We start from the raw sequence: 20,609 nt of genomic DNA, 5'->3' as shown, positions 1-20,609 counted from the left end.
CTTTGGAGAAGGAGAGATCTATTCTCCTACTGGATAAGGAGACGTGTCTATTCATGTCTTCTGACTATTTTTTAACTGGATTATTTATTTTTTGGGTGTTCAGTTGTCTAAGTTCTTTATACATTTTGGATACTAACCCTTTATCAGTTAGGTCATTTGCAAGTATCTTCTCCCATTCCATTGATTGCCTTTTAGTTTTGTTGATTGTTCTGTTCATTGTGCAGAAGCTTTTTATTTGGTGAAGTCCCAATAGTTTATTTTCACTTTTGTTCCCCTTGCCTCACCTGACCTATCTAGAAAAAAACTGCTACAGCTGATGTTAAAGAGATTATTGCCTGTCTTCTCCTCTAGAATTTTAATGGTTTTCTGTCTTACATTTAGGTCTTTCATCTATTGGAATTTATTTTTGTGTATGGTGTAAGGAAGTGGCCTAGTTTCGTTCTTTTGCACGGTGCTATCTAGTTTTCCCAACACCATTAGTTAAAGAGACTTTTTCCTTTGAATATTCTTTCCTGCTTTGTTGAAGATTAATTGACCGTGTATTTGTGGGTTCATTTCTGGGTTTTCTACTCTGTTCTTTTGATCTGTTTTTGTGCCAGTACCATACTGTCTTGATCACTAAAGCTTTGTAATATAACTTGAAGTCTGGAATTGTGACGCCTCCGGCTTTGCTTTTCTGTTTTCAAGATTGCTTTGGCTATTCAGGGTCTTTGGTAGTCCCATACAAATTTTAGGATTATTTGTTCTAGCTCTGTGAAAAAATACTGGTGGTACTTTGGGACTGCATCAAATGTGTAGATTCCTTTGGGTAACATAGACATTTTAACAATATTCATTCTTCCAATCCATGAGGATGGACTGTTTCTCCATTTCTTTAGCTTCAAGTTCTTTCATCTATGTCTTAGAGTTTTTGGAATACAGATCTTTTACTCCTTTGATTAGGTTTACTACTAGGTATGTTATGGCTTTTCTTTTTTTTTTTTTTTTTTGGTGAGATTGTAAAAGGGATCAATTCTTTAATTTCTCTTTCTGCTGCTTCATTATGGAATACAACAGATGTCTGTAGGTTGATTTTGTATCCTGCAACTTTACTAAATTCATGTATCAGTTCTAGCAATTTTTTGGTGAAGTCTTTTGAGTTTTCTATACAGAGTATTAGGTCATTATCTGCAAATAGTAAAAGTTTAACTTCTTCCTTGCTAATTTGGATGCCTTTTATTTCTTTGTCTGATTGCTGTGGTTAGGAATTTAAGAAACAAAACAAACAAACCTGTGGGGGTGGGGTGTGGGAGAAGGAGAAGAAAACCAAGAAACAGACACTTAACTACAGAGAACAAACTGATGGTTACTGGAGGAGATGTGAGTAGGGGGGATGGGTTAAATAGGTAATGGGGATTTAAGGACGGCACTTGTGATTGACCCCAAGTGTTGAATTTAAGTGTTGAATCACTAAATCCTACACCTGAAACCAATATTATAGTGTATGCCAACTAGCTGGAATTTAAATAAAAATTTGGAAAAAAAAAACACTATAGGCTAATATCCCTGATGAACATGGATATAAAAAATCCTCAACTAAATATTAGCCAACTGAATTCAACAATACACTAATAAGATATTCCTCAAGAGTAATTAGGATTTATTTTAGGGATGCAGGGTTCGTTCTATATTCACAAATCAATCCACATAATTCACCACATTGACAAAGTAAAGGATGAAAATCATATGATAATTTCAATAAGTACAGAAAACATTTGACAAAATCCATTATCCACTCATGATAAAAAACTCTCAACACAGTGGGTGTAGAGGGAACCTTATCATAATAAAGGCATGTATGGAAAAACCCATGGCCATCATCATACTCAACAGTTCAAAAGAGAGAGAGAGAGAGAGCTTTTCCTCTAAGATAAGTAACAGGAGAGAGTGGTCTAGTCTCAGCTTTCATTCAGCATAGTACTGGAAGTCCTAACCAGAACAATCATACAAGAAAAAGAAAATATATCCAAATTGATAAGAAAAGAGCAAACCTGTCACAATTTGCAGATGATCGGATAGTATACATAGAAAATCTTCAAAACTCTAAATAAATAAATAAATAAATAAAAATTTTAAAAAAAAAGAAAATCTTCAAAACTCTATCAAAAAAAAAACTATCAGAATAAATGAATTTAGTAAATTCACAGGGTATGCAAAATTAATATAGAGAATTTGTTCCATTTCTATACACGAATTTTAAAATAGAGAAATTAAGAAAACATGAGGATATAGACAAAAAGAATTATCATGGACTGTTTGTGAGACCACAAGTTGATGCAACCACCATAGAAAACAGATTGGAGGTTTCTCAAAAAATTAAAAATGAAAATACATTGCAATTCAGTAATTCCATTACTGGATATTTACCCAAATAAAACACTGATTCAAAAAGATATATGCACCCCTGTGTTTACTGCATTATTTACCAAAATATAAATATATGTATTTATATTTTGTATATGTGTGTGTGTATGTATATATATATGACACTTCAGCAACTGAAGTGTCCATCCATAGATGATGGGTTAAGAAGATGTGGCATATATATAATATTACTCAGCCATAAAAAAGAATGAGATCTTGCCATTTCCAACAACAAATGAGATCTGGCCATTTCCAAAGACCATTTCTTGGTCTTGGATGGACCAAGAAGGTATCATGCCAAATGAAATAAGTCAGAAAGACAAAGACAAACATGACAATATTTCACTTCTATGTGGAATCTAAAAATAAAATGTACAAACAAAGAAACAAAAAGCAAAATTAGACCCATAAGCACAGAAAACAAACTATAGTTACCAGATCAGAGAGGGATTGGGGAACAGGTAAAATGGGTGAAGGGTACTGGCAGGTAAAGGCTTCCAGTTATGGAATGTATAAGCTATCAGGGTGAAAGGTAATGGCATAAGAAATATAGTCAATGGTATTGTAAGAGCATTGTATGGGGACAAATGGTAGCTACACTTACGAGTACTGTGTAATGTGTAGAGTTGTCAAATGTACTATGTTGTACACCTGAAATTAACATTGTGTATCAACCATACTTCAATTAAAAAATAAAGTTTGAACAGTTAGTGTATTAGACCCAGCAATTCCACTCCTAGGTATCTATGCAAGAAAAATGAAAACATATGTCCATACAAAAATTACACTAATGTTAACAGCAACATTATTCATAATGATGAAAAAATGGAAATAACCTAAATGTATTTCAACTGATGAACTGATAAATATGATATGGATTGTTTGGTCATAGAAAGAAATGAAGTACTGATACATGCTACAACGTGGATGAAATTAAAGTCTATGAAGCAAAAAAAGCCGTCCACAAAGGCTACAGAATCCATGTATATAAGATGTCCTGAACAGACAAATTAGAGACAAACAAATGGTTGCTTAGGGTTAAGGAGAACCTGGAGGGCTCAGTCAGTTAAGTATCCAACTATTGATTTTGGCTCAGGTTGTGGTCTAACTGTCATGAGATCAAGCCCCCCATCAGGGTCCACACTGTGCATCGAGCCTGTTTAAGATTCTCTCTCCCTCTTCCTTTGCTCCTCTCCCTCCTAACCCCACTCATGCTCATTCTTTAAAAAAAAAAAAAAAAAAAGTGGTTACTTAGGGCTAAGAATGGGAGTTTGGGTAAATGAAGAGTGACTGCTAATGAGTGGCATTTTGGAGGGGGGTAATGATTTTAGAAGATAGTGGTAATGGTTGCACACCACAGAATATACAGGAAAATGAATCGAATTAGACATTAAATAAATGAATTCTATGATATGCAAATTATGTCTCCATAAATTTGCTGTAAAAGTTAAGAAATACAAATAAGAAAAAAGAAAGAAAAAATCCTGTAAGGTCCATAATCCTATCACCTAGAGAAAACCACTGTCGCATTTTATTGATACTGTCCCAAATTATACTGTTGCCCTATGTGCTTTTTCATTAATAATATATTATAAACATCTTTCCCTGTCAATAAACCCACCTCAACATAAAACAAAATAGAGAGAGAGACTAAGTCCAGGCCAGGGTGAACATCTACATGAGAACACTCCAGAAAGATTGGGAAAGGTGACTATTTTCTCTAATATGCAGAAACAAACACACAGAGCCACGGAAAATGAAGAAGAAGAAAAATACATTCTAAATGAAAGAACAAGATAAAATTCCAGAAAAAGACCTTAATGAAATGAAGATAAGTGATTTACCTGATAAAGAGTTTAATATAATGTTCATAGAGATGCTCACCAAGGTCAGGAAAACAATGTATGAAGAAAGTGAGTATTTCAGCAGAGATAGAAAACATAAGAAAGCACCAAATAAAAAACACATAAGTGAAGAATATGATAATTGAATGGATATGTTAAAAAATAGGGTTCAACACTAAGCTAGATCAAACAGAAGAAAGGATTGATAAACTCAAAAACAGGTCAGTAGAATTCATCCAATCAGAAGAGCAAAAGAAAAGGGAATTAGAAAGAGTGAACATAGCTTAAGGGACTTCAAATATATCAACAAGCAAATTAATATTCACATTACAGGGGTCCCAAATGAAGAAACGTGGTCAGAAGTCTTATTCAAATAATGGCTGAAAAGAAATAGACATCCAGATCCAGGATGCCCAGAAAGTTTAAAACAAATCTGAAAAGACCCAGACCAAGCCACAGTGTAATAAATTGTCCAACATTAAAGACAAAGAGATCTTTAAAACAGCAAGAGAAATACAGCTTGATATATATCTATTATAGATATATATCAAGAGAAATACAACTTGATATATATCTAGATTTCTAAATATCTATCTAGATATATATGTAAGAGAAATAAGAATATCAGCAGATTTTTTTTTTTTAGCAGAAACTTTGCAGGCCAGCAAAGAGTGGCATAATAAATTCAAGTGCTAAAAGAAAAAGTCTGCCAACCCAAAATAACCTACCCAGAAAAGCTGTCCTTCAGCATTAGTGAAATAAGGTTTTCCAGACCAAAAAAAAAGCTGAAGGAGTTGGTTACCATTAGCCCAGCCTTTCAAGAAATGCTGAAATCACTTCTTCAAGCTGAAGTGGAAGGACACTAACTAGTAATAGGAAAACATATATAAGTATAAATTTCATCAATAAAGACAAATATATAGTTAAATTCGAAATACTCTAATATTAATGGTAGTGGGTAAATCATTTATAAATTTAGCATAAAGGCCAAAAGGCAAAAGTATTAAAAATAACCGCAATGATTTTTAATGGATATATAAGGTAAAAAGATGTAAATTGTGACATCAAAAACAAAGTGTTGGAGGAGTTAAAGATACAGCTTTAGCATGTGTTCAAAGTTATTACCAGGTTAAAATAGACTGATATATTTTATGTAAGTCTCATAGTAACCACAAAGCAAAAACCTATAATAGATACAAAAAAACAAAGAGAAAGAATCCAAACATACAACAAAACTAGGTTATCCAGACCAAAAAAAAAAAAAAATCAATAAGGAAATCTTGGACTTAAATAACAAATTAGAACAGTTGGACTTAACAAATACTTATAGACATTCCATAATAGTAGCAGGATATACATTTTTAAATGCACATGGAACATTCTTCAGGATAAAGCACATTAGGCTACAAATCAAGTCTTAAGTAACTTAAAAAGCTTGAAATTATATCAAGTATCTTTTCTAACTTCAAAGGTATAAAACGAGAAATCAATTATAAGAAGGAAACTAAAAAAAAAAAGAAGGAAACTGTAAAATTCATAAATATCTGGAGATTAAAAAACACACTTTGAATAATGAATAAAGGAAAAAATCAAAACTGAAATAAAAAATACCTTGAAACAAGTAAAAAAGAAATACAACATACCTAAAACTTATAGGATGCAAGAGAGCAGTTTTAATAGGAAAGTTTATAGTGATAAATACTTATATCAGGAAACAAAAAAAAAAATCTTGAACCAACTTAACCTTATACCTCAATGAACTAGGGAAAAAAAGCAAAAAGCACAAAGCACAACTTAGTGGAAGGAAGGAAATAACAAAAAATCAAAGTAGGAATAAAGGAAATTGAGACTTAAAAGACAATAGAAAAGATCAATGAAAGTAAGACATGGGAATTTTTTTTTGAAAAAATAAAAACAAAATTGATAAACTTTTAACTAGACTCATAAAGAAAATAGAGAGGACTGGGTGCCTGAGTGGCTCAGTTGGTTAAGCATCTCCCTTCAGCTCAGGTCATGATCCCAGGGTCCTAGGATTGAGTCCCACATGGGGCTCCCTGCTCAGTAAGGAGCCTCTTCTCCCTCTGTCTCTGTTCCTTCTCCCTGCTTATGCTCTCTCTCTCTATCTCTCTCTCTCAGTCTCAAATAAATAAAACCTTATTTTTAAAAAAATGAAAGAAAATGAAAGGATTCAAATAAAGTCAGAAATCAAGGAGGAGATACTATAACTGAAACACAAATCATCCTGAGAGACTACTATGAATAATTATATGCCACCAAATTGGACTACCTAGAAGAAATGAGTAAGTTCCTAAAAATGTACAACCTATGAAGTCCAAATCATGAAGAAATAGAACACATCAAATTACTAGTAAGGAGATTGAATTAGTAATCAAAAACCTCCCAATAAACAAAAGTCTAGGATCAGATTGTTTCACTGGTGAGTTATATCAAATATTTAAAGAATTAATACAAATTCTGCTCAAACTCTTCCAAAAATAACAGAAGAGGGAAAATTTACAGATTGTTTTATGAGGCCAGCATTAACCTGATACCAAAATCAGACAAGAATACTACAAAAGAAGAAAAAAAAACTCTTAGCAATTTTTTAAAAGGAAAATACACCATGATCAAGTGAAATTTATCCTAGGACTCCTGATTTAACAATAACTGTGACCCACAATATTAAAAAATAACATATAAAAACCATATGGTCATCTCAATATGCATATAAAAATCATTTGATAAAAAAGTACCTATCCTTCTCGAAAAAAAACTATTAATTTTTTTTAATAAACTAAGAACTTAATGGAATTTCATCAACCTAATAAAGTGCTTCTAAAGGTCTGATGTCACATTTGATAATGAAAGACTGAATGCTTCTCCTCAGATTAGCAATAAGATATGGATGTTCACTCTCTCCTAGACAGTACAATGAGTCAAGAAAGAGAAGACAGAGATTGGAAAGGAAGAATCTTCTTTCTCACGTGAAACATGACCATATTCATAAAAAAGAAAAATGTTCTACTTGAGCTAGTAAGTGAGCTTAGCAAGATCACTGGAATAAGGGGTGTCTGGGTGGCTCAGCCTGGTTGTGTCTGCTTTCAGCTCAAGGGATGATCCCAGGATCCTAGGATCAAGCTGCACACTCAGCAAGGAGCCTGCTTCTTTCTCACATTTTCCTTGCTTGTGCACACACACACAAACTCTCTCTCTCTCTCTCTCAAATAAATAAAATATTTTTTAAAAAGATCACCGTGTTAAAGATAAATATAATAAAATCAGTGGAAAGAGTTCCCACTTCTAAGAAGAGGGAATAGACTTATATATCCCTATCTTCCCTGATAAATGCAAATAAAACTCCTAAACATTATATATAAAACATGAGAAGATTCTGAAATGTAAAAAGAAGACCACAAACCACAAAGAACCTTGGGACCCAAGGAAGTATATGGCGGTAAAATCTCTAGACTTTCTTATTGCCTCATATATCTCACATGTGGATCTAAAGAAAATGGCCACTACAAATACAAAAGATTTAGACAAAAAAAGCCCAACTAAATCTTGCTCTTTCTATTCTTGATCTTAGTAAGACAGAAAACTTTTAAGATAATAAACGTTCTATTCTAGTCATACTGCATGCACACACGTGACCCAACCTCCACCCAGCCAGTAAAGGTCAAGTGGGGAATCTATACTTTTATCACCAGCAGACTTTAACAAGGTGACACAACCCTTATAGGTATGGTGTTAAAGGAGGTGAGTCCTGGTGACCATAACCTCATCTCCAGGGTGTGATAACAAGCCTACCTATCACAGTTGCAGTAGAGACACCATAGGGAACCTGGACTTCTACCATTACCCAGTAGTAACAAGGCGATCCACCACTCCTTGTTGAGGTGGTGTCTGAGGAAGACTAGTGGAACATGAAGACTTTTTAACCATCCTCCACAATATCAGTAGAAGACAACTAGAGAGCAAAGTTATTAGAGACAGCCCTAGTAGGGATCTAGAACTCCAACTGCTGACCAGCAAGTGCCCCTTCCTTCCTCAGGTGTCAACTGTGGAAAAAATGGGTAACCTGGACTTCTATACCCATGAGATGGCATTCCCCCTTATCCTGTTCAAGTCAGAAAAAGCCAGCTAAAACTGAATATATATATAGAAGATTCAGAGTCTCATAATACTCCAATGTCCAGATTTCAATAAAAAATCATTTGTCATACCAAGAATCAGGATGACCTCAACTTGAATAAGAAAAGAATGATTGGGGCGCCTGGGTGGCTCAGTGGTTTGGGCTGCTGCCTTCGGCTCGGGTCATGATCTCAGGGTCCTGGGATCGAGCCCAGCATCGGGCTCCCAGCTCCGCAGGGAGCCTGCTTCCCTCTCTCTCTCTCTCTCTGCCTGCCTCTCTGCCTACTTGTGATCTCTGTCTGTCAGATAAGTAAATAAAATCTTTAAAAAAAAGAAAAGAATGATTACCAGTTTCCAAATCCAAGATGATAGAGATGTTAGAATAATATGACAATTTTAAAGCAGCCATTTATAGAGTGCTTCAACAATTAGAAAGGTGCTTAAAACAAATGGAAAAATAGAGTTCAGAAAGAAATGGAAAATACAAAAAAGAACTAAATGGAAATTTTAGAGCTGTAAAGTACAGTAACCAAAAGAACACTTAATGGATGGGCTCAACACCAGAATGGAGGAAAAAGAGAAAAGAAAAATTAATTTGAAGATAGAACAATAGAAATTATCCAATCTGAATAACAAAAAAGACACTACAAACAAACTATATATATTTATATATATATATATATTTTTATATATATATATATATTTTAATCCCACACAGAGCCTCAGAGATCTCACATTTGTGTCATTGGAATCCAAAAGGAAAGGTAAAAGAGGACAGGGCTTCAAAAAAGCTATAAGAAATAATAGCTGGAGACATCCCAAATTTCAGCAAGAGATATACATACCGACTCAAGAAGTTTTATGAATCCCAAAAAGGATAAATTCAACGATGTACCAAGATACATTATAGTCAAACTTCTGAAAACTAAGGAGAAAAAAAAATATTGAAAGCATCAAGACAAAAATAACACTTTATATATAGGGGAGGGAAGCAATTTGAACAGCAGAAGATTGATCATAAGAAACTATGGAGTCCAGCAGAAAGAAGCACAATACTTTTCACATGTTGAAAAGGAGAAATGTTGGCACAGAATTTTATGTCTGTGCAAGAATATCCTTCCAGAATGAAAGAGAGATCAAGTCATTCTTAGATGAAGGAAAGCTAAGAATTTGTCACCAGCATACCAACCCTAAAAGAATGGCTGAAGGAAGTTTTCTAAGCAGAAATGAAATGACAGAAGAAGGAACTTTGGAACATTAAGAAGGAAGAGATTAAAATTTTAATAGTAAAAATATTGGCAAATACATTTTACTTCTATGGTCTAAGCTATGTTTTGATGATTAAAAAAACTACAACCCTGTCTGATATAGTTCTAAAACATGTCTAGAGAAAATATTAATACAATTATACTATATACAATGGAAACAAGAGGATGTGGGGGGTATAAAGGGACTTGAGAGCAGGTAAGTTTTTTACATTTCATTCAAGCTGATAAAATGTCAACACCAGTAGACTGTGTAAGTTGTGTATACATAATGTAATAATATCCAGGGAAAATGCTTAAAAAATGCTGTACAGAGTTATACTCTCAAAACCATTATAATCATGTTGGAACTCTTAAATATTTAAGTAAACCACAGGAAATTATGGAAAAATAAAATAAAAACTCACAGAGAACATTCTCTTTGATGGCCGAGTAATATTCCATTTTATATATATACCACATCTTTATTCATTTGTCTGTGGACTGACATCTGGTCTCTTTCCATATTTTGCAACAATGCTGAATGGAACTAGAGGGTATTATACCAAGCAAAATAAGTCAGAGAAAGAAAAATACCATATATGATTTCACTCATGTGGAATTTAAGAAACAAAACAGATGAATATAGGGAAAGGGAAGGAAAAATAAAGTAAGATGGAAATTGAGAAGGAAGAAAACCATAAGAGACGCTGAACTCCTGGAAACTAACTGAGGGTTGCTGGAGGGAAGGTTGTTGGAGGGAAGGGATAATTGGGGAAAGGCCCTAAGGAGAGCACATGAAGAAATGTATACTGGGTCTTATATGTAACTGTTGAATCAATTAATTACACCTCTGAAACTATAAAAAATATGGAGAACAGAAGACAAAATAAAAAATAGCAGATATAAGCCTGAAATATCAATAATTACTTGTGTACACATATAAATAAATCCATGTGTAAATTACATAAGTATAAATGGTTTAAATCTAAAAACTGAAGAACTGAGATTAATAGAGTGGATTAAAAAACATAACCCTAGGGGCGCCTGGGTGGCTCAGTGGGTTAAAGCCTCTGCCTTTCGCTCAGGTCATGATCCCAGGGTCCTGGGATCGAGCCCCGCATCGGGCTCTCTGCTCGGCGGGGAACCTGCTTCTTCCTCTCTCTCTGCCTGCCTCTCTGCCTACTTGTGATCTCGGTCTGTCAAGTAAATAAATAAAATCTTTAAAAATATATATATAACCCTACTATATACTGGTAATAAAAGACAAATTTCAAACAATAATATAGGCAGGTTAAAGTAAAAGAATGAAAACCAATATATCATTTGAATACTGAATTCTTTCTATTTAAGATCAGGAGCAAGTTGTAGATGTCCTATTGTATTTCAACATTATACTAGAAATACTAGCCAGCCTGACAAGAAAATAAGAGAAATAAAAGGCAAACAAATGGGACAAAAAGTTAAACTATCCCTATTTACAGATGATAAGATTGTCTACACAGAAAATTCTAAGGAACCTACCAAAAAACTCATAATAAAACAGTTCAGCAAGGCCACAGGATAACAGATAAACATACAAAGAAATCAATTGTAATTCTATACTAACAATAAACATGAACACATAAGACACCAAATTAAAAGCCCAATATCATTTATATTGCCAAAAAAGTGAAATTTTTATGTCTGATTCGAACAAAATAGGCGTAGGACTTTTACACTAAGAACAGAACACTGATGAAAGAAATCAAAGAAGATCTAAATAAATGGAGAATCATACCATGTCCACAGATTAGAGGCTCAACATAATAAATATGTCAAGATTTTATTCATAAATACAGACAAAAGTATTCTAAAATTTAGATAGAAAGGCAAGGCAACTGGAATGGTTAAACAATTTAGGGATAAAGAAAATATAATGAGAGAAGCAATTTCAAGATCTATTACACAGCTACAGTAATCAAGGCAATGTGCTTTCAGCAAAGGAACAGACACAAAGATCAGTGGAGCAGAACATGAACTTAGAATAGACACACACAAAATGCCCAGATGATTTTTGACAAAGGTGAAAATTGAAAGCCAATTGCAAAAAAGGAGAGAGAGCCTTTTCAATAAATGTGCTGGAGCAATTGAAAATCCACAGGCAAAAAAACAAAAACAGGGGCACCGGGGTGGCTCAGTGGGTTAAGCCTCTGCCTTCGGCTCGGGTCATGATCTCAGGGTCCTGGGATCGAGCCCTGCATCGGGCTCTCTGCTCAGCGGGGAGCCTGCTTCCTCCTCTCTCTCTCTCTCTCTGCCTACTTGTGATCTCTGTCTGTCAAATAAATAAATAAAATCTTTAAAAAAAAAAAAACCTAACTCTCACACCTTATACAAAAGTTAACACCAAATGGATAATAGACTTAAATGTAAAAGGTAAAACTGTAAAACTTTTAGGAAAAAAATAGGAGAAAATCATTGGGGAATAGGGCTAGGCAGAGGTTCTTAGACTTGACAGCAAAAATAAGATTGATAGAAGGAAAAATTTATAAATTGGGTTTAACAAAATTAAAACCTTTCACTCTGCAAAAGACCCTATTAAGGGAATAAAAAGACAAGATACAGCCTGGGAGAAAATATTTGAAAACCACATAACCAACAAAGAACTAGTATCTAAAACATATAAAGAACTCTCAGAACTTAATGGCAAAATAACAATCTTATTTGAACATGGGAAAAAGACGTGAAGAGACACTTCACCAAGCTTATGTAGGTGGCAAATAAAACAAGCAAAAATGGGCTTTTAAATAAAAGTACCTCCTACCACAGTTTTTAAAAGCCAACTTTAAATGATGAGAGACCTGAAGGCGAAAGCCAACACTGTAAGATAATAGAACATTACGAAAAATAACCTGATGTTAGAATAGATAGGAATTTCTTATCCTTAAAAATCACTAAGTCTATTCACAAAATGGAATTCCTGGGCCCAAAACCCTAAGTATCATGGAAGTTCCACCAAGGTATCACTACTTTAAAAGATCCAGAGGATCTGTCTTCAATACTCCATCTCTGTTTCAGTTTCAAAGATACTTTGAAACGCACATTAAAATGAAAAGTTTAGGTAAAGAAAGAAAAGGAAAGGAAAGGGGGAGAAAGGAAGGGAGGGAGGGAAGAAAGAAAGAAGGAAACAAAAATGCACTCACAGTTCCTCCCATTCTTTTTTTCGTTGCTGAATCTTCAGTTGGGCCCTTTCAGCTTTTAATATAAGTTTCCTTGTTTTCTCAATTTGATTTTCCACCATAATTTCACTCAGGGTTTTAGGCCGAAATTTCTTCCCTTTCTCTATAATTGATTCTTCTGGCACACTAATGTTCCCACCTGTACAGAGAGTCAACATTTTTTTTCCAATCTTCTTGAAACATCAAAATGAAATTCTCAAATTTTTTTAAACCTGCCATATTCTAAAAAACAGAATGTAATGAATCTATAAATCACAATTTTCTAACAACTACCATGAATTAAACCCCATAATAAGTATTTTAGAATAATAAAAGAAAGAAATCTAAGTCACAGCATTTGCTCCAAAGGACCTTATTGAAAAGTTGGCAAGACGAGACATAACAAATTATTAGAAAACAAGACAAATAATGAGACGCCACTGACAGACAAACCGAGAAGTTGGGTGGGAATACTTGCGATATGGTGGGAGAAGGGAAAAACAAGCAGGTCCTATCTGACATATCTAATTTGGGGTGGCATGTACTGACTGCAGTGGTCTGTGGCCATTTGAAAAATTGGTCAGAAACACACAATCAAACCTATGATTTAAGAATTACACATCTACTGAGGCAATTTCTTACTTTATGTTCAAGCTACAAGAGAGATAAACTTTAGATATATATTCTGGAAAAAAAGTTAAATAAATATGGGATGGTCATATAATTATAACTCATAATTTCAACTTTCATATTTCAAATATATGGGAATATGGAAAAGCAGGAGTTTAACGTCGCTTGGTATAATTCAGCCTGGAATCTCTAAGAACTTGTAGAATTCAGAGAGGAGAGGAATGAATTGGTCACTTTAGGAGAAGCCTGGGTATAAAAGTATCAGGTGTAATTAGGGAACAGTGAGCAAGATGACAGGCTAAAAATACCAGCAGAACAGTATGAAAATGCACCATTAATAGGAAACAATAGGGATATACTGTGGAAAAGATTAAATACCAGGAAAATGACTTCAGAATTTATCTGAAAGGAGCCATTCAAGTTTTCTCAGTGAAGAGGATAAAGCAACATTAATGTCAGTATTGTATCATGGGCACTAGCTGTGCTGTCCTTTATTTTTTATTGGACTCTCTGAGTCATTCCCAGAATTCTTGCATTCCTCCTAGTCATCTGTAGTCACCCTGTGGGCAGTTACAAGAGCAGGTTGCAGCAATTAAGAGGTACTCTTTTCACACCTGAATTCTTAGCTCATCATTCTGTTTAAAGTATATGCTCTTAGAAAATAGATGGAAATGTCATCTCCTATCCCCACACCCTGGGGTGGGGTCCAAGAATCAGCAAAGAAACACTACCTAGAAAATAGCAACTAGAGAAAGCCTAGATTTAAGAATAGATAGATGTTGGAAGTAAGAAATTAGCAGCATCAAGTACTCTAACCCACTCAGTCACATATCCAGGGTGGGTTTTCCTTAGCAATCTGCATTAAAGAGCTGGTGTGGAACATTTGCTGGAGGAACATGGCCTCCCATTCTGAGCCATACCACACACCCCTATCACTCTTGATTATTATTCCAAAGGAATAAAAAAAGGGAGACAACAGATGAAGCTCAAGCCATCAAAAAGGGTTCAAAGGTTCTGCCTACAAAAAGACAAATTCAGTTTTGAAAACTTAATAAGTAAGGATTTAAAAGCCTTCTTGTTATTTAGGATACCTGTATCTTTCTGGCTATCTTTCCTTCCAGCTCCTTCTTTTTCCAACCTCTCCAGTTTGCTTGTTCTTCTGTCTGACAGACTTGTTCGCTTGGACTTGCAATACTTAGATGGCTTCACAAGCCTATAGGAGGATATCTTGTGATCACTTTGTATGGCATGAACCACAATAGTATCACTTTCCAATGACTCACGAAATCTGAAAAAAATATAACAAGTATTTGCAATAGTCACCATCTAAATCAATTATACCATTTTAATAGTTCTGCATGATTAATAAAATAAGACCACAATGCACTATGCTTATAAATATTATATTGTACTAGATCCAAAATTTGACAATACATTAACCAATACGATGTGACAGAAATTGCATAGGACTCAGTTAAAGAGCAAGTAGAGTTTTCTTTCTAATGGAAACATTTAACAAACTATTATTAATCAGTATGATGCCACTGTTTTGCTAATGTATAGAAAAATGAAAAGCTTTCAGGTAGTCTGTAATTTAATGGTAAGTGGGTCATATCAAATTCTAACAAAAAGTATTCTACCTATCTATTATGTCATATGAGATATCTCATGTGTGTGTGTGTGTGTGTGATATGTTACCCTTTTGCCTCTACAAAAAATATTAAACTCAGGAATTTATATTATTAGTTCACTTTTATTTTATAGCCCACAGGAATTTGTTCTTTATCAATTAATGGTTAATTGTTGTTTTTTGGGGGTGGGGGACTCGTTCATAATTATTCCCCATTCTTTAATTTTAGAATTTAACTTACTTGTGTATATAGCAATTATTCCTAGTTTATCTGCCTTTCTTACTTTTTAAATCCAATTCTTTGAATTCTATTTCTTCTTTTAAAATGGTTATTTCTAATTTTCCCTTTTCTCTTATAGCATAGTATCTTTCTTTTTTTAAAAGATTTTATTGTTTATTTGACAGACAGAGATAACAAGTAGACAGAAAGGCAGGCAGAGAGAGAGAGAGAGAGGGAAGCAGGCTCCCTGCCGAGCAGAGAGCCCGATGCGGGACTCAATCCCAGGACCCCGAGATCATGACCTGAGCCGAAGGCAGAGGCTGAACCCACTGAGCCACCCAGGTGCCCCACATAGTATCTTTCTCATCACTATAAAATGTATTCTTTTTATCTCCTACCTGCTGGAGTTTCACTCTAAATTTTACTCTTCCCATAAAACACAGAAAACATGAAGAAAAATATGGATAGTTTTGGTCCCATCAAAATTTAAAACTTCTGCATAGTTAGAAAAAATGTGAGCAAAATTTAAGGCAAATGGTAGAGTACAAGAAAGCATTTCCAATATGTATAATTAAAAAGTGCTTACAGAAATAATAAATAAAACTAAGGGAGAAAATAGAACTCAAGGGAAAAATGAAAAAGGAATCTTTCTCAGAAGATTAAATATAAATGCACTATAAATGTACAAAAAGAAATACTCCAAAGAGTAATTCTCAGAAGAATATCAATGAACTACAAACATATGAAAAGAAGTGGTTAACTTCACCAATAATCAGAAAAAAAAATTATTCTTTAAGCAAGAGTTATCTCATTTGGTTTATTAGGATGGTGGAGATGAAAACACTGGTAGTATCCAGTGTTACCCAGTGGTACAACTTTATTCTCTCCCCCATTCCAATCAGATAGTGAGGCAACTTATTTCCTTCCATATGTTTAATGAAGACACAAAACTGAGAACAGTACATCCTGGACAGGGCGGGAAAGCAGAGAATTAAGGAAACATGTACTTGAAGGCAAGAAGATTGGGAAAGAGATTCCACCTGACAAGGGGGTTATGCACAAATTGAGTCCTAGAGTTGTGGGTACATATTCCCTGCTTCTGACAGCTTCTGGGGTGATATAAGATCTGAAAAATAATGACCACATGTGTGTTTGATCCTGGGAACAGAGGCTCCTGGCCTTACCAAAAACTACCTGCTCCAGCATAGTACAAGAACCATAGACTCAAACAAATGAAAGCAAAAGGCAAGCTGGGACAATGAGCCTCACCAATTTAAGATTCATATTTGCCATATATTTATATATATATATATATATATATATATTTCACAAATATAGTATGAATATTTGATAAAACCAAAAATAGGATATATTATGTTGAAGGTTCTTCCTGAAAACTTCTTAGCTACTTTCATCTTTTGGCAGTCATCTAGATATAAATTCCAAGATTCAAACATTCAGGTAGTAATATGAAGTAACAAGTGCCATGAATCACAGAGCAGAGTACCAGAGAGGAAACTGCTGTATAGGAAAAGATCTCTGAAAATCCTCTTCCAGGCTTCACATGATTATTCATCACTGTATGCATGTGATGAGTCCACCTGAAGCTGGGGAAAGAATCACCAAAAGAGAACAGGCAGAATAATCCCCAGGCCTCACACAGGTTGGAATAGCTTGTATTCTCACAAGCCCCATGATACATAGAACATAGGATACAGTATTCAAAAGGATTTTATCTTAGCAGTGAGGAAAAATAAGTCTGCCTAGACTTAATCTGCCTAACACAGATTAAAAACAAGACTCAAAAACTAAGATTATTTCCACAAAACTTAACTGAATCCCAAAATAAGACTCAAGAATATTTAAAAGTGACAAAAAATACCCAGCACCCACACTGTGACATTCATGTCCGACATCCAGTCAAAATTTTTCAGGAAAGCAAAGAAGCAGAAAAATATAACCCAAAATAAAGAAAAAATTTTCAACTAACAGAAATAGACCCATAAAACACAGATGATAAAACTAGCAGACAAGCGCATTAAAGCAGTTATTATATTTTATATTTTCAGAAAATAGAGAAAAGCATGAGCACATTAAAGTGAACAAAATCCTTATTTATGACACTAGGAAATCAATAAATAATGATTAATAAATTCATATAAATACATTGTTTAGTTATAACCATTAGAAGAGATTAAAAGTGGATTCTCTTTAAGATCTATCATATTTATGGATTAAATACTCAATATTTATTTTTAAAATCTATTATACCAAAGTTGATCTACAGAGTCAGTGTAATTCCAGTCAAAATCTTAGCAGTTATTTTGATGAAAATTGACAAGTTACAAAGGACCTATGTAATACTGAAGATGAAGAACAAAGAGGATTTACAATATCAGATGTTAAGACCAATTAAAAACAGTGTTATACTAGCACAAAGACAGGCCAATGGAATAGTATGAAGAGTTTGGAAACAAATATATATAAATATATAGCATATTTACATGTATATAAAATATTTATATATACATATACATATATATGTATAAATATTAAAATATAAAATATTTTATATACATATGTATGTATATAACATATATATTATGTATATAACAATCATACATATACACAAACATACATATGTACATAAACATATATATACATATGTAAATATATAGTTACTTCATTTATGACAAAACCATCACTATAATCTAATGAGGAAAGGATGGTCTTTTCAACAAATGACACTGTCAATTGAATATCCATTCAGAAACAAATGACATCTCCATCTTACACCACCCCCCAAAAATCAATACAGATAATGACCCCTGCTTTTGCTCACTTACTCTCTGTCAAATAAATAAAATATTTTTAAAAAATAGCTTTTGAACAAAACATAGAAGAACTATTTCATGCACTGAGATTAGGCACAGATTCCTTAACTACAACATAAAAGCATGAACTATAATAGAAAAATATTGATATTTTAACTTTAATAAAGTTAAAAACTTCTACTCAAAAAAAGACACCATCAAGAGAATGAAAACAAAGCCACAGATTAGAGCAAGATATTTTACATGAATACAAACACACACATGCATCATATATATACCTGTATCACAAATAGATCTTTCATATATCTACAAAAAATTCCTATCTAGAGGAGAGGCAAGATGGCAGAGGAGTAGGAGACTTAAATTTTGGTCCCAAGAATTCAGCTAGATAGTTATCAAACCATTCCGAACACCACAAACTCAACAGGAGATCAAAGAAAAGAATAGCAGCAATTCTAGGAACAGAAAAGCGACCACTTTCTGGAAGGTAGGACTTGCAGAGAAGTGAATCCGAGATGATATATGGGAAGATAGACTGCAGTGGGAGGGGCCGGCTCCCTGCAAGCTGTAGAGCAGTGGAGCACAAAATTGGAACTTTGAGAAATCTGCTCCACTGAGGAACATTGATCCAGAAGCTAAGTGGGGGTGGAGCCCTCATGGGAACAGTGTGGTCTCAGGTCCCTCAGGGTCACAGAAAGATGGGGGGTGGGGCAGGGAGGGTGCCTAAGTGCATCAGAGTCCCAGGTATCGGGGAGGGGAAAACAGCTGCAGAGACGGAGCTGAGGAATGGGCTCTCAGCTTGGGGTTACCTTAAACCATGAGCCAAGGCACAGTCAGGCCACTACTCTTACGGCAGAGACCCAACAAGTGGCAGATCCATAGAGACTCACCTTCTTCCTCAGGGAGGGATGGCGTGGGAGTGCACATAGGAATCTACTGGGTTTGGAGACTCTGAACAGAGCTGGATGCCAGAGATAGAAATGATTGGTCACAGACCGGTGAGTATGGAGTACAGCCAGACACCAGGGAGACAGGAGGGATCGACTGCTTTTCTCTGAGGGTGCACTGAAGAGGCCAAGCTCTCAGCTCCTATGGGAGGAGATTGTGAGGCCGCCATTTTCATTCCCATCCTCCAAAGCTATATGGAAAGCGTTCAGGGAACAAAATCACCTGAAAGTGAACCTGAGCAGATAATTTAGCCTGGCCCCTGGCAAGGGCGGTATAATTCTGCCTGGGCAAAGACATTTGAGAATCACTGCAACGGGCCCCTCTCCCAGAAGACCAGCAAGAACATCCAGCCAAGAAGAACTTCACAAATCAATGAGAATCATGGGACTCCAGAGATGGGGAATGTAGCATGTAGAATTCATGGTTTTTTCCCATGATTCTTTGGTCTTTCAAAGTTAAACTTTTTAAATTTTATTTTTTCCTTATTCTATTTTTAAAATTTTTCCTCTTTCCCATTTTAACCTTCTTAACTATTTTATCTTATCCATACCTTTTTAAAAATCTTTTTAAAATTTTTATTGTTATTGTCACATTCTATCCCTTCATTGTATTTAATCTTATTTTTTGTATACATATAAGTTTTTCTATCCTTAAAATTTTTGGATACAATTTCATCTAACAGATCAAAATGTACCCTAAATCTAGTCTAAGGCTTTGTTCTAGTCTCCAGCCTGATCAGATTCTCTCCTCTTTTCTATTTTTTCTTTTTGTCTTTTTTCAACCAACTTCTTATCAATTCCTTTTATAGAATCATTTTTAAATTTTCTCCTGTACAGTCATATTCCATCCCTTTATCATGTTTACTCTTATTTTTGTGTGTACGTGTGTGTGTGTGTGTGTATTCTTCTTGCTTTAAAATTTGGGGAGGCAGTTTCTTCTAACACACCAAAATATACCTAAATCGAGTGTGTAGCTCTGTTCTAATCGTATATATATACATATATATGTATGTATATATATTTATGGTATATATAGTAATTTTATATATGTATATTTATATATAATTCTTTATATTGTACTATATATTATATATATTTTATATATGTATATTATATGTAAATAAAAATATTATATATATATATATATTTTTTTCCTTTCTTCTTTCTTCCTCCCCTGGTTTTGGGTCTTTTCTGATTTGGTTAGTGTCTATTTTTCTGGGGTCATTGCTATCTTTTAGCAATTTGTTCTTTCATTCATCTAACTCTTATCTGGATAAAATGACAAGGTGGAAAACTTACCTCAAAAAAAAGAACAAGAGGCAGTACTAACAGCTAAGGACTTAATCAATACAGACATTAGTAAGATGTCAGAATCAGAGTTCAGAATGAAGACTATCAAGATGTTAGCTGGGCTTGAAAAAAGCATATACTAGAAGATACTAGAGAATCCATTTCTGGAGAAATAAAAGCATATACTAGAAGCATATACTAGAAGATACTAGAGAATCCATTTCTGGAGAAATAAAAGC

General features: G+C 34.3%; 1 protein-coding gene across 1 annotated transcript in view; it reads right to left on the bottom strand.

The window, feature by feature from the left end:
- The window catches only part of CFAP44 (cilia and flagella associated protein 44), a 153,369-nt gene that overhangs the window by 54,210 nt on the left and 78,550 nt on the right, over positions 1-20,609 (bottom strand). Inside the window, exons 23-24 of the mRNA XM_059391961.1 lie at positions 14,541-14,737; positions 12,805-12,979 (exon numbers count right to left, since the gene is read on the bottom strand). Of these exons, the coding sequence (XP_059247944.1) occupies positions 12,805-12,979; positions 14,541-14,737 (372 nt within the window). The remainder of the gene's footprint in view (positions 1-12,804; positions 12,980-14,540; positions 14,738-20,609) is intronic.

This window comes from Mustela nigripes, chromosome 2 (genome assembly GCF_022355385.1).
Source record: "Mustela nigripes isolate SB6536 chromosome 2, MUSNIG.SB6536, whole genome shotgun sequence".
NCBI lineage: Eukaryota > Metazoa > Chordata > Mammalia > Carnivora > Mustelidae > Mustela > Mustela nigripes.
This window is presented reverse-complemented; position numbering and strand designations above follow the sequence as displayed.